This window comes from Hemitrygon akajei, chromosome 29 (genome assembly GCF_048418815.1).
Source record: "Hemitrygon akajei chromosome 29, sHemAka1.3, whole genome shotgun sequence".
In the NCBI taxonomy this organism is placed as follows: domain Eukaryota; kingdom Metazoa; phylum Chordata; class Chondrichthyes; order Myliobatiformes; family Dasyatidae; genus Hemitrygon; species Hemitrygon akajei.
In genome coordinates this window covers 30,865,857-30,878,228 of record NC_133152.1, presented here as the reverse complement: position 1 = coordinate 30,878,228, position 12,372 = coordinate 30,865,857, and the positions used below count along the sequence as shown (strand labels likewise).

General features: G+C 39.8%; 1 protein-coding gene across 3 annotated transcripts in view; it reads right to left on the bottom strand.

Moving 5' to 3' along the window:
* Window positions 1-12,372, bottom strand: part of pank4 (pantothenate kinase 4 (inactive)) — a 78,181-nt gene that overhangs the window by 14,923 nt on the left and 50,886 nt on the right. For all 3 annotated transcript variants that reach the window (XM_073032096.1, XM_073032097.1, XM_073032098.1), the window contains 4 exons: window positions 10,543-10,694; window positions 10,254-10,309; window positions 9,521-9,570; window positions 6,710-6,814 (listed from right to left, as the gene is read on the bottom strand). In XM_073032096.1, coding sequence (XP_072888197.1) covers window positions 6,710-6,814; window positions 9,521-9,570; window positions 10,254-10,309; window positions 10,543-10,694 — 363 coding nt within the window. The remainder of the gene's footprint in view (window positions 1-6,709; window positions 6,815-9,520; window positions 9,571-10,253; window positions 10,310-10,542; window positions 10,695-12,372) is intronic.

The window sequence follows — 12,372 nt, the reverse complement described above, 5'->3', positions numbered from 1 at the left end:
GAGAGGGAAAGTACACCAAAATGAGGGAGAGACGGACATAAAGATAATTGGCAATATCTACACAGACTTCTTCTGCACAATTGCTGGCTTGCAAAGGGAGGACGACAGAATGGGAGGAGTCAAAAACAAGGTCAGCTTAGCCACAGATACTTCTAATTCGGAAGATGACAAAAGAAAAATCATTTCAAAATGACTTATTCCACTTCAAATTGTCAAATTATTATTATTATAACAAATTGATAGTCCATCCTACACCCAACAAAAGAAAACCCATTTACTAAAGTGAAAACTAAATGAGTTTTGCACTCCGCCAGACCCTGGTGGGGCCGATCCAAGGACCTCACTAAACCATCCAATCGGTAGTAGTGACAGGCGGTGTGTACAAAGGGACTTGGTCAACGTGAGCTTATGACTCCACCTACTAGGAATTCCTTATTCCCTGGAAATAATTGCAGTACCCGATCCCAATCACGAATGGGGTTCAACAGGTTACCCACAACTGGCAGTGTAGGGTAGACACACGCTGATCCATTCAGTGTGGAATGTATGCAGCCCCAGGCATTTTATCTTTCAGATACCAGAGTGAAGATTCAGAATTAGGTTTATTATCATTCACTGTATGCCAGGAAATCTGTTTATACCATATGAAAAATTTTAAGTGCAACACAGAATTCCTTGTAGTTTTGTTGTAAACCTGGTCATTCAAAGGAGGAAAAGGAAGATGCACTGACAGCCAAACACTCTTAATTGAACCCTTTCTATATCCCAATCCTTCAAGCGTAACACATAATTTAAATAGCTCAGGTGGATTTGTACAGATGGATTTTATGTGACATTCCTTGGATCATTTGAAACCTGGAGAATAGATGTTCAATGACTGGCAAATATTTAAAATGTTTGTTGTTAATCTTGTCAAAGATATTACAAAGGCTTTATCATTTGTTGGAAGAGTATGCCCATTCTGCATTAGGGTAATGATGCTTACGAAGTCCAGTACAAATTGGGTTGATGAAACATTCTGCCATTCCAACATGGGTAGGATGGTTCAATTCAGCGCATTCTGTGCAGTAAGCTTCTAGGTTTTCAACATTGGATTTCAATAAATCAGCATGCATTGTACAACTTAACCATTTTATGCATCTGCTGCAGCACAGTTCCAACAATAGCCCAGGTTTGATCCCAACCCTGAATTTTGTCTGTGTGAGGTTTACAGATTCTGCCTGTGCCCATGTGAATTTCCTCCGGGAGTTCCAGTTTCTTCCCACATTCTAAATGGTAGGTGATGGCAGGTTAACCAGCTACTGTAAATTGTCCCTAGTGAAGGTGGCAAGAGAAACAGGAAAAAAATTGATGGATTTGTAAGAGAAAACTGGTTACAGAATTATAATTGAGGTAATAGGGGTGATGGGATTTCTTCAAAACCTAACGTGCTAAATGGACTGAATAGCCTCTTCAGTGCCATAATATTAGAAATAAACAGAGTTTGTGTACAAGGGGCCTACTTATTCACACACAGCATCTTTTCAACAAGTTGCAGCCATTGTCTGCAAAGCTGAGGAGAAATGACATTTTTCATGTACACTCAAGTTTATTTGTCACATACACATCGAAATGTACAGTGAAATACATAGTTTGCATTAACCATCAGCACACCGAGGCTGCCCTGGGAGAAGTCAGAAGGTGTTGCTAGACATTCCAGCGCCAACAATGCTTGCAGAACTAAGCAACTTCCCCCAGAATGGATCATGTTGTAATTCTATTACTGGTCATTTCTTACACATCAAAAGCAGCTTTAGTTTAAAACTACACCTCTATTCATCCTTACATAGGAGGCCTCAGGGGCAAAATAATTATAGCAATAGATTGCAAGTGTGCATCTAAAATATATTTGAGTGTTTTTCTGTTTTCAACTATTGTAGAAATTACAAGATGACAAGCACTGTACTCAAACAAATGCAGCAAACAGCACTAACTCACAGTATTACAACAGAACAAAAGTAATTTTAAATCTGTAAAGTGTGTTTAACTTTGTGAGAACATCAAATAAAAAGTAAAATATTAATGGGGTCAGGCAGCTGTACTGTGGATTCAGTGTATTGAGCCTTTAGCCAATCACCATAGCTCACAGAAGGTGGGTGAAAGGATTAACACAAGGTCACCAGCTGATGTTCCTAAGTGACTCATAAAAGAAATTTTAAAAAAAAATTTACCCTCCTCCCATTCCCATCTCTCCTTTACTTTTCCCTATCCTGGAGTACCATCAAATCTTGGGGTGGCCTAGAAGCTAGACTGGACAACCTTCTGTATATACAGAGCAAGTTTTGGCTGGCAACTTAACCACAATACACAGTTAAGTACCCAGCCTGCAAACTGGTTATTGGATAATGTTCAGGGATAGGAATGAATTTACCTACTAATTAGCTCAACATTGCGCAGGCCCATTGTGGACCCCAATGCCACCAAGTACAATTGCTAACTTAGCACTATGCCTCAGACAATGAACACTGAATACAAGTGTACAAATAAATTCACCAATTAAGCAATTTTGAGTAGTGAGTCTCGTCAGGTGTGAGGCACTGCTTTGAAGTAGCGAGTGAGAGAGCAACATCTTGCAGGGCGGGAGCCATTTGAAAACTACAAGTCTCACTGGGAGTGAGTTTTATTTGAGCCAATAAAAAGAAAGGAGCTGTAAACAGAGCAGCAACTGTGTAAGTGAGACATTGTTAGAGTGGTTTGGTTTTGGCTCAACAGGCTTGGACAAGCACAGACACAGACTTAAGCAAGTTTCCAGTAGTTTTCTTTTCCAGTTGGTACATAGCTAATGCACTGAGAATGGGTCCAGAGCTAGTGGTAAGTTGTTTCTGTGAGATGTAGGTACCTTCAAAGACCTCTAGTCTCCCTGATAACTGTATCTGCACAAAGTGCACGGAGCTGCAGCTTGTAAAAAACTGTGTTAAGGAAATGGAGCTGCAGCTTGATTACCCTCAGCTCATTCAGGGGATTGAGCAGGTGATAGATTGGAGCTACAGGGAGGTAGTCACCCTTAACTTACAGCAGGCAGGTGTCCGGATGAAAGTCAGGAGAGAGAAGAGAAAAAAGCAGCCAATGCAGAGTACCTCTGTAGCCATTTCCCTCAAAGATAAGTGTACCGCTTTGAATATTGTTGGGGGGAACGAGGTGACCTATCAGGAAGGAGCCACAGCGAGCAAGTGTCTGGCACTGTGGCTCAGAAGGGGGTAGAAAAGGTGAGTGGTAGTGAAAGGAGATTCATTCATTAATTAGAGAAACAGAAACGAGATTCCTTGGAGGAAGCAAGATTCCCAGATGGTTTGTTGCCTCCCGGGTGCCAGGGTCAGGGATATCTCAGATCAAGTCCATAGCATTCTTAAGTCGGAGGGTGAGTAGCCAGAGGTCGCGGTCCATGTTGATACCATTGACATCAGTAGGATGGGTGATGAGGTCATGCAAAGTGAATTCAGGGAATTAGGTACTAAGTTAAAGGGCAGGATCTCCAGGGTTATGATCTCAGGATTGCTACCTGTGCCACATGGTAGTGAGGCCAGAGATAGGAAGAACATACAGCTTAACACCTGGCTAAGGTGGAAGGGCTTCAGATTTTGTGTCATTGGGCTCTCTTCCAAGAACAGTAAGACCTGGATAGAAAGGAAGGTTTGCAATTGAAGTAGAGGGTGACTAATTTCCTGGAGGGAAGGTTCACTAGTGTTGCCCAAGGTGGGGAGGTGGTTTAAACTAGAATTACAGGGGGATGCGAACCAGAGCACCAGAATAGACAGTGGAGTGGTTGTTAAGCCTACATACAAAGTCAGGAATTAAAAGGTTGAGCAAATGTTCTAAACTGTGTCTATTTCAATGCGAGGAGTATTGTAGGAAAACCAGACAGGCTCAGGGCATGGATCAACAAGTGAAATTATGACATTATAATCATTAGCGAGACACATTTGCAGGAGCAGCAGGACTTGCAGCTCAATGTTCCAGATTCCATTGTTTTAGATGTAAGAAAGCAGGTGGAATTAAAATGGAAGGAGCAGCATTATTAGTCAAGGAAAAGGTCACGGCAGTACTCAGTCAAGACAGACTGGAGAGCTCATCTACTGAGGCTTTATGGATAGAACTGAGGAATAAGAAAGGTATCAGCACATTAATGGAATTATATTATGGACCACCTAGAAGTCCATGGGATCTAGTGGAGCATTTGTGGAGAGATTACAGACTTGAAAGAAACATAATGTTGTAATAGTAGGTGATTTTAACATTTCACATTCACTGAGACTCCATTATTTAAAAGGGCTGGAAGGGAAAGAGCTTGTCAAACGTGTTCAGGAAAGCTTCCTTAATCAGTGCATTAAAGTCCCAGCTAGAAAGAGTACAATGCTAGATCTCCTATTAGGGAATGAGACAGAGCAGAAGACAGAAGTTCATGAAGGAGAACACTTTGTATCTAGTGATCGTAAAATGCCATTAGTTTCCAGGTAATTATGTAAAAGGATAAATCTGGTCCTCGGGTTGAGATTCTAAATTGGAGAAAAGATCATTTTGATGGTATCAGAAGGAATCTGGCAAGTGTGGATTGGTTTAGGTTGTTTTCAGGCAAAGTTTTACTTGGTAAATGGGAAGCCTTCAAAAGTGAAAGTTTGAGAGGACAGAGTTTGTATGTTCCTGTTGGAATAAAAGGCAAGGATAACAGGTTTATGGATCCTTGGTTTTCAAGAGATATTGAGGTCTTAGTTAAGAAAAAGGAGCTGCATAGGGGGGTATAGGCAGGCAGGAACAAATAAGAAATGGAAGAGAACACTTAAGAAGGAAATCAAGAGGGTGAAAAGAAGACATGAGGTTGCTGCAGCAGACAAAGTGAAGGAGAATCCTAATGCAGATATATTAAGAATAACAGGATAGCAAGGGACAAAACTGGTCCTTTGGAAGATCAGAGTGGTAATCTATGCATGGAGCTGAAAAAATGGGGGAGATCTTACATATATTTTTTGCATCTGTGTACTTACTCAGGAGATGGACACAGAGTCTATAAAGTGAGGAAAACAGCAGCAAGGTCATGGACCCTATACAAATAACAGAGGAGATGCTTGTTGTCTTGAGGCAAATTAATGTGGATAAGTCCCCAGGGCTTAAAAATGTGTTCCCTCGGACCCAGTGGGAGGGTAGTGCAGAAATTGCAGGAGCCCTAGCAGAGATATTTAAAACATCCTTAGCCATGGATGAGTTGCCAGAGGATTGGAGGATAGTTCTGTTCTTTAAGAAAGGCTCTAAGAATAAACCAAGAAATTATAGGGAAGTGAGCCAGACATCAATGGTGGGAAAGTTATTGGAAAGTATTCTAAGGGACAGATATATAAGTATTTGGATAGATAGGGACTGACTAGGTATAGCCAACATAACTTTGTACGTGGAAAGTAATTTCTAACCAATCCTAAAGAGAGTTTTTTGAGGAAGTTACTAGGAAAGTTGATGAAGGCAAGACAGTGGACGTTATCTACATGAACTTTAGCAAGGCCCTTGACAAGGTCCTGAATGGGTGGTTGGTCAAGGAAGTTCAGTTGCTTGGCATTCAAGATGAGCTGGATTAGACATTGGCATCACAGAAGTCAGAAAATGGGTGTAGATGGTTGTCTCTCAGCCTGTGGCGTGTGCAGGGATCAGTGGTGGGTCCATTGTTGCTTGTCATCTATATCAAACATCTGAATGATAATGTGGTAAACTGGATCAGCAAATTTGTGGATGACACCCAATACGAAGTGTGGACAGTGAGGAAAACTATTAAAGCTTGCAACGGGATCCGGACCAGCTGGAAAAATGGGCTGAAAAATGGCATATGGAATTTAATGCAAACGAGTGTGAGGTGTTGCATGTTGGGAGGACCAACCAGGGTAGGTCCTACACAGTGAGCGGTAAGGCAATGAGGAGTGCGGTAGAAGAGGGATCTGAGAATACAAATATTAATTTCTTGAAAGTGGCATAACAAGTAGATAGGGACATAAATAAAGCTCTTGGCACACTGGCCCTCATAAATCAAAGTATTGAGTACAGAAGTTGGGATGTGATGTTGAAATTGTATGAGACATTGGTGAGGAGTAACCGGTCACCTACCTACAGAAAAGGTGTAAATAAGGTTGAAAGAGTGCAGAGAAAATTTACAAGGATGTTGCCGGGACTTGAGTACCTGAGTTATAGGGAAAGGTTGAATGGGTTAGGATTTTATTCCCTCAAATGTAGAAGACTGAGGAGAGACTTGATAGAAGTATACAGAATTATGAGGGATATAGATATGGTAAATGCAAGCAAGCTTTTTCCATTGAGTTTGGGTGAGACTACAACTATAGGTCATGGGTTAAGGGTGAAAGGTGAAATGTTTAGAGGAACATGACGGGGAACTTCTTCACTCAGAGGGTGGTGTGTGGAACAAGCTGCCAGCACAAGTGATGGATGCTGGATCAATTCTAAAATTTAAGAGGAATTTGGATAGGTACATGGATGAGAAGGGTGTGGTCAGCTATAGTCTAGGTGCGGGTCAATGGAACGAGGGAGATTAATGGTTCAGCACAGACTAGATGGGCCGAATGGCTGTTTCCCTCTGCTGTTGTGTTTTATAACTCTATAAGGAAGAAAACAAGAACTGAAGTCTGTTGGAAAAAGCAGTACACCTTGATGTTTATTATTTCTCAAACAAATACCTTACCTCTGTTCCTTTGGACAGCAGCTCCCTGACAAATGGGAAAACTCCGAGAATTATGTCTATTCCACTATTATCTACGAAAAATAAGGCACATTTGTGAGGAGGACCCTGCAAGAGAAAGCCAGTAGGATTTGGTATTTGACCACAGTAAAACTCATTGTAGCTTTTTTAATTTCTAAATCATTCAATTGGTTATATTTCTTTAAAAAATGTGCATATTTTCTTGCTAACAAATTCTGTTTTCAGAAAAGGAGAACTACCTTCTTGCTTTTGCTAATAGTTATTGTTGGCATATGAAAGAAACAGAATAAAACTAACAATGTGTGCTATGAACAACTATCAGAGTGATTTATGCCCACAGACAAATCAGAGACGTAATGGAAGTTCTCATCTCATGAGGTTTGATCTTGAGATTTATGATATTTTATTAACTTCAAACACAGCTGTTCTGTAATTCATTACAGCTACAAAATATTCTATTTATGAGTCATCTGCACCCAATAATTTGATTCCAGGATGAAACACAATTTTAGATATCTGTTATTATATCTGGGCTGGAGGCCTGCCTGGGTGTGTGAGAGAGTGGGTAGGAGGGAAGGGGAAGGGGCCTATTCAGTTCTTGATGTCTTGTTTTGTTGCTGTTGCTACTTGTGTTGTTCTGTGGAACATTTTGGGCATGCTACGTTTTTTGCCAGAATGTGTAGAACACACTTGCAGGCTGCCCCCAGCACATACTTGGGTTTGCTGATTGTTAACAAACAGAGAAGTCTCCTCTCTGACACAGTGGTGTCAAGAAAACAACCTCTCCCTCAATATTGCAAAAACAAAGGAGCTGGTTGTGGATTACAGGAGGAATGGAGACAGGCTAACCCCAATTAACATCAATGGATCTGGGGTAAACAGCTTTAAGTTCCTTGGCATCTACATCACTGAGGCCCTCGTGTGGTCTGTACACACCAGCTGTGTGGTGAAAAAGGCACAACAGCGCCTCTTTCACATCAGACGAATGAGGAAGTTTGGTATGGGCCCCCAAATACTAAGAACTTTCTACAGGGGCACAATTGAGAGCTTCCTGACTGGCTGCATCACTGCCTGGTATGGGAACTGTACCTCGCTTAATTGCAGGACTCGGCAGAGAGTGGTGCAGACAGCCCAGTGCATCTGCAGTTGTGAACTTCCTGTGCTTCAGGACATTTACAAGGACAGGTGTGTAAAAAGGGCCCGTAGGATCATTGGGGACCCAAGTCATCCCAAACACAATCTATTCCAGCTGCTACCATCCAGGAAATGGTACCGTAGCAAAAAGCCAGGACGAACAGGCTCCAGGACAGCTTCTTCCACCAGGCCATCAGACTGATGAACTCACACTGATGTGAGGGTATTTCCATGTTACATTGACTGTTACATTTATTAATAAATTATTATAAATTACTATGACCGCATATTGCACATTTAGACGGAGATGTAAAATAAAGATTTTTACTCCTCATGTATGTGAAAGATGTAAGAAATAGTCAATTCAATTCAAACAGTGTATATTACTGTATGTCCTGATTGCTAATTAAAAACAGGAAAGTAGCATCAAACCTAAACTTACTGCACACTTTTCAAATATACTGAAACCAAATGAACTGAATTGGTACTTAATGAATGCAGCATTCAACTGACAGAAGGTCTCAACCTGAGACATCAACTATCCATTTCCAGACCAGACTCACTGAGTTCCTTCAGCATCTTGCATGTTGAATACATACAAGGATAGGTTGCACCTAAACAGAAGGAGAACCAATATCCTTGCAGGGAGGTTTGCTAACTTTACTCAACAAGGTTTAAACTAGTATGGCAGGGTGGGGGAGAGGGGGAATCACACCAGTGGGTCAACAGGTGGACAGATTGAGAAGGTAAATATTTAAGTAAAGTCAATCTAATGGGATGAATGGTTGGGTCTGATTAATAAACATGGAGGAACAAATGGACCAAAGTGTGTTTATTTGCTGCAACAAGTGTTACAGGCAAGGCAGACGAGTTTAGAGCTAGGATTTGTACACAGTTCTAAAATGTTGCAGCCATTACAGAAAACAGGTTGAGAGAAGAGCACGACTAGCAGTTCAACATACCAGAGTTTGGATGTTTCAGACACAAGGGATGTAAAAGAAGTGAGGGGGGGGGGCTGCATTACAAATTGGGAAGAATATTACAGCTACACAAGAGATTATATCCTGGAATGCAGGAGAGAACATAAACAGGGTATCTAGAGGGCGAAATGGGTCATGTTTTTGGCAGGTAAGATTAAAGAGAATCTCAAAGCATTTTTATGCATGTATCAAAAACAAGATGGTAAGTAGGGAGAGCTTCGGACTAAAGTGATGTATGTATACACCAAGATGTTAGAGACACTAACTGCAGATCTTTTAAAATACACAAATACAAAGCATATTTGTTAAAAATAAACAAAAATAGTCATGCTTTTCATGGTAAACAAAATGGTATACAAAAGGTAAACAAATGCAACAGATTTACAATCAATGTTAGAGATTCGTGTCTGCAGATTTAAGAGGAAACTGGAAATTATTTATCAGCTGATGTGATAAAACTTACTTGATACAATAATGTAAAGTATTTTTCAGATTTGCATTCACCCAAATCAACAGCAATGGCTTCATATGGTTCCCTTATGATTCCCAAATGAACCCCCTTTAAGGCTTCACATCCTATTTAAAATTAAACATTTAACCACAATCTAAAAGAACGTAACATTCTAGTTAAATATCCTGATTTAGAATGCAAACAGCTGTAAAGCATGCAAATTCCTACCTTAAGTCGTTCTATCCAGTCATTATATGCATCCACAAGCCATGGGCGTGCTGAGAAATGCAAAATTATTTGACTGTTAATTGCCTTCATTAAATCACTTAAGAATGGTCCCTTACAAAAAATGAAAGTCCAGGGAAAATAATTCTCAGCATCAGACCAAGTACTTTGACTATGCATATACACTTCAACTTCAGGCTCAGCAATGGAAAAATAATTAATTGTCACATGCAGACTAAAGAACATGCAAAGGTAGAAGAAAACAAGTCAATATTTCAAACAAACATGTGGATGCTACAAAGTTCAGGAAATATTACTGAGAGAGTAATCTGGCTTCCCTTTAAAGTTTTCCACTATTTTTGTTCCCTGTATTCTAAGTTTTGATGTTCGTTAGGTAGGTAACATCTTTTCAATTACTCCTGTCTTTTCCTGGATGTTGAACAATGACAATTTAAGTGAACATGAAGATGTATCACTCTCAGTCAAAGAATCACATTCCATCATGGTGCACCAGTTTCAGAAAAATACAAAGACAGTGGGAGGGTTTGGCCAGAGGGGAAATGGGTAAAACTGCAGTTGAAGTGTGGAAGACTTACAATTTAAAATAACTTCAGTGATTCTACATTTCCTTAATTTGAGGAAGTACCAGCAGTACATCAGGCAACTGTTCACCTCATTTTAGAATTAAATTACTTTAATTTCTTATAACGTTACACAATGCTTCATGGTTCATTACCTTGCAGTCGGTCCTTTGCTTCTTCAAAGCCAAATGCTGAATTTGTTTCAAGAACACTAAATGTGACAAGCAAAAAACACAATTCAACACAGAAAAATCCAGGATGTTACAAATAAATGTTAAAAAAAATTCACATACATTGCTAAATTTTATTACCAGTAAAGCACTTTCAAAAAAATGTTACTGCATTAGTCTATAAATGCATTCAGTGATATTTTCCTCTAAAATTTCAGCAACCAGTAAAATATTGCAGAATTAAACAGTTTCACTGAGTTTCTTTCAAACTTACTCTGAAACGGCTTTGGCTCCCCAGTCAAATACATTTCCTGCCAAGAGACCTTTCACTAATGCAAACTGTCGCTCCTCCATACTCAACGAGTCCAAGTTCTGCACCACCTTCTGAAAGTGTTTCAATGCAATGTCATTTTCTCTTTGCTTCACCTAGAAAACAATGGATGCCCAAAACTCCAGTCAATTAGCATGAAAGGCGAAAAACAGACACAGGAATCGACAAACAAACTTATCTGAATGTATCATGCAAGGGACAGCTAGTAGCAAAAGTGGGATATAAATTTTTGTTGCAGTTTCAGAGATGTGCCAGAGACCTATCTCAATAAACCGGGGTCCAACCAAATGTACATTTGCTCACTACTTGATCTACAGCATACTGCATTGATTCAAACAGAACACCAGAAACATCCCTAATACAGTAATTGGTACAAGCCCTTGGGGATCAAAAAACAGGTTTAAAAAATCCAATATGCAGTGGGTCAGAAAAGAGATTTGGTCTATAATAAATGTAGACAGGTTTCTTAAAGTATGAATTAATCTACAGCAAACACAAAATGACTTCATTTATCTCTCCTAAATAAGAATGTCCCCTGGCTGAGGACCCCGCAGCAGAGTTTCAGAATTCAGAGGCAGCCTTGAAGTAGAAGATCAGTTATGATCATGATGATTGTTGCAGCAGGCACCAAGGGACAGATGATTTACTCCTCTGTATGTTCTTAATAAAGGGGCACAACACTGTTAATCTGCAGTAATACCAACCCTAGATGAGCAAATGCAGTGCGCAATTTATCAGGGAAGTTTATGCTATTGCCACATGGATGTTTGTCTGACATTGGTGAAACCTTAAAAAGATACAACACAAAAAACACATTTCCTTTCATTGCACCTTTCATGAAGGCACCATACCCTAGAGCAATTCACAATCAATGAAGTACTTTTGAAGTGTAATCACTTAGGAGAAACAGCAGCCAATATGCACACAGCATTCAAAAATAGCAATGTGATGCTGACCAGAAATTCTGCTTTAATAGAAAGCAGTGAGATAAATGAGACAATAATGCATTTCCCTGATGATGCATGATAATAAATATTGGATCGGATATGAAGAGCATACCTGCTTATCTTTAAGCAGCTTCACAATACTTTATTTCACTAAAGAGGGCAAGTGAGGCCTCAATTTAACATCAGTGAGAAGTTACTCCTTCAGCATTGCCCATAGAGCAGGATTTGAGGTAATAATCAGAGTTCAAAAAAAGAAAGTGATCTTTGCTCTTTTGAAAAAATATTAAAAATTAAAGGCTGATACTAGAAATCTGAAATAAAAGCAGAAATAGTTGGAAACACTCAGAGGGTTAGGCAGCAGGAACTAACTCAGCATTTCAGAATTAAAACCTTCAGTCACAAAGAGGGTATCTCTAATAGAGTTAGACCAAATAGGTTAATTTGGCAAGGTTTACCCCTCGTTATTAGCAACACATATCAGACAGAGAAACATAACTGCCTCATTAACCTGTTTTTATCTCAGTTTTGTCTCTGTGCTGCTCAGCCTAGCTGTTATTTCCAGCATTTTGTATTTATTCCTCCCCTAGGCATATTTCTCTTGACCTCTGATGTTTAAACCCAGATTCCCCAAAGTTTAAACTGCAAAGGAAACAAAAAAATATTATTAGTTGCTTAGCTTGCAAAAGTAAAAATACAGTTGATGATAAGAGTCTGAAGTAAAACCAGAAAACTATCAATAACACTTGGCTCAGGGAGGGTATGTAGAGAAACAGAGTTAACTTCTACATCAATAACCTTTCAAGGTAACATCAGTTGATTCCTTTTG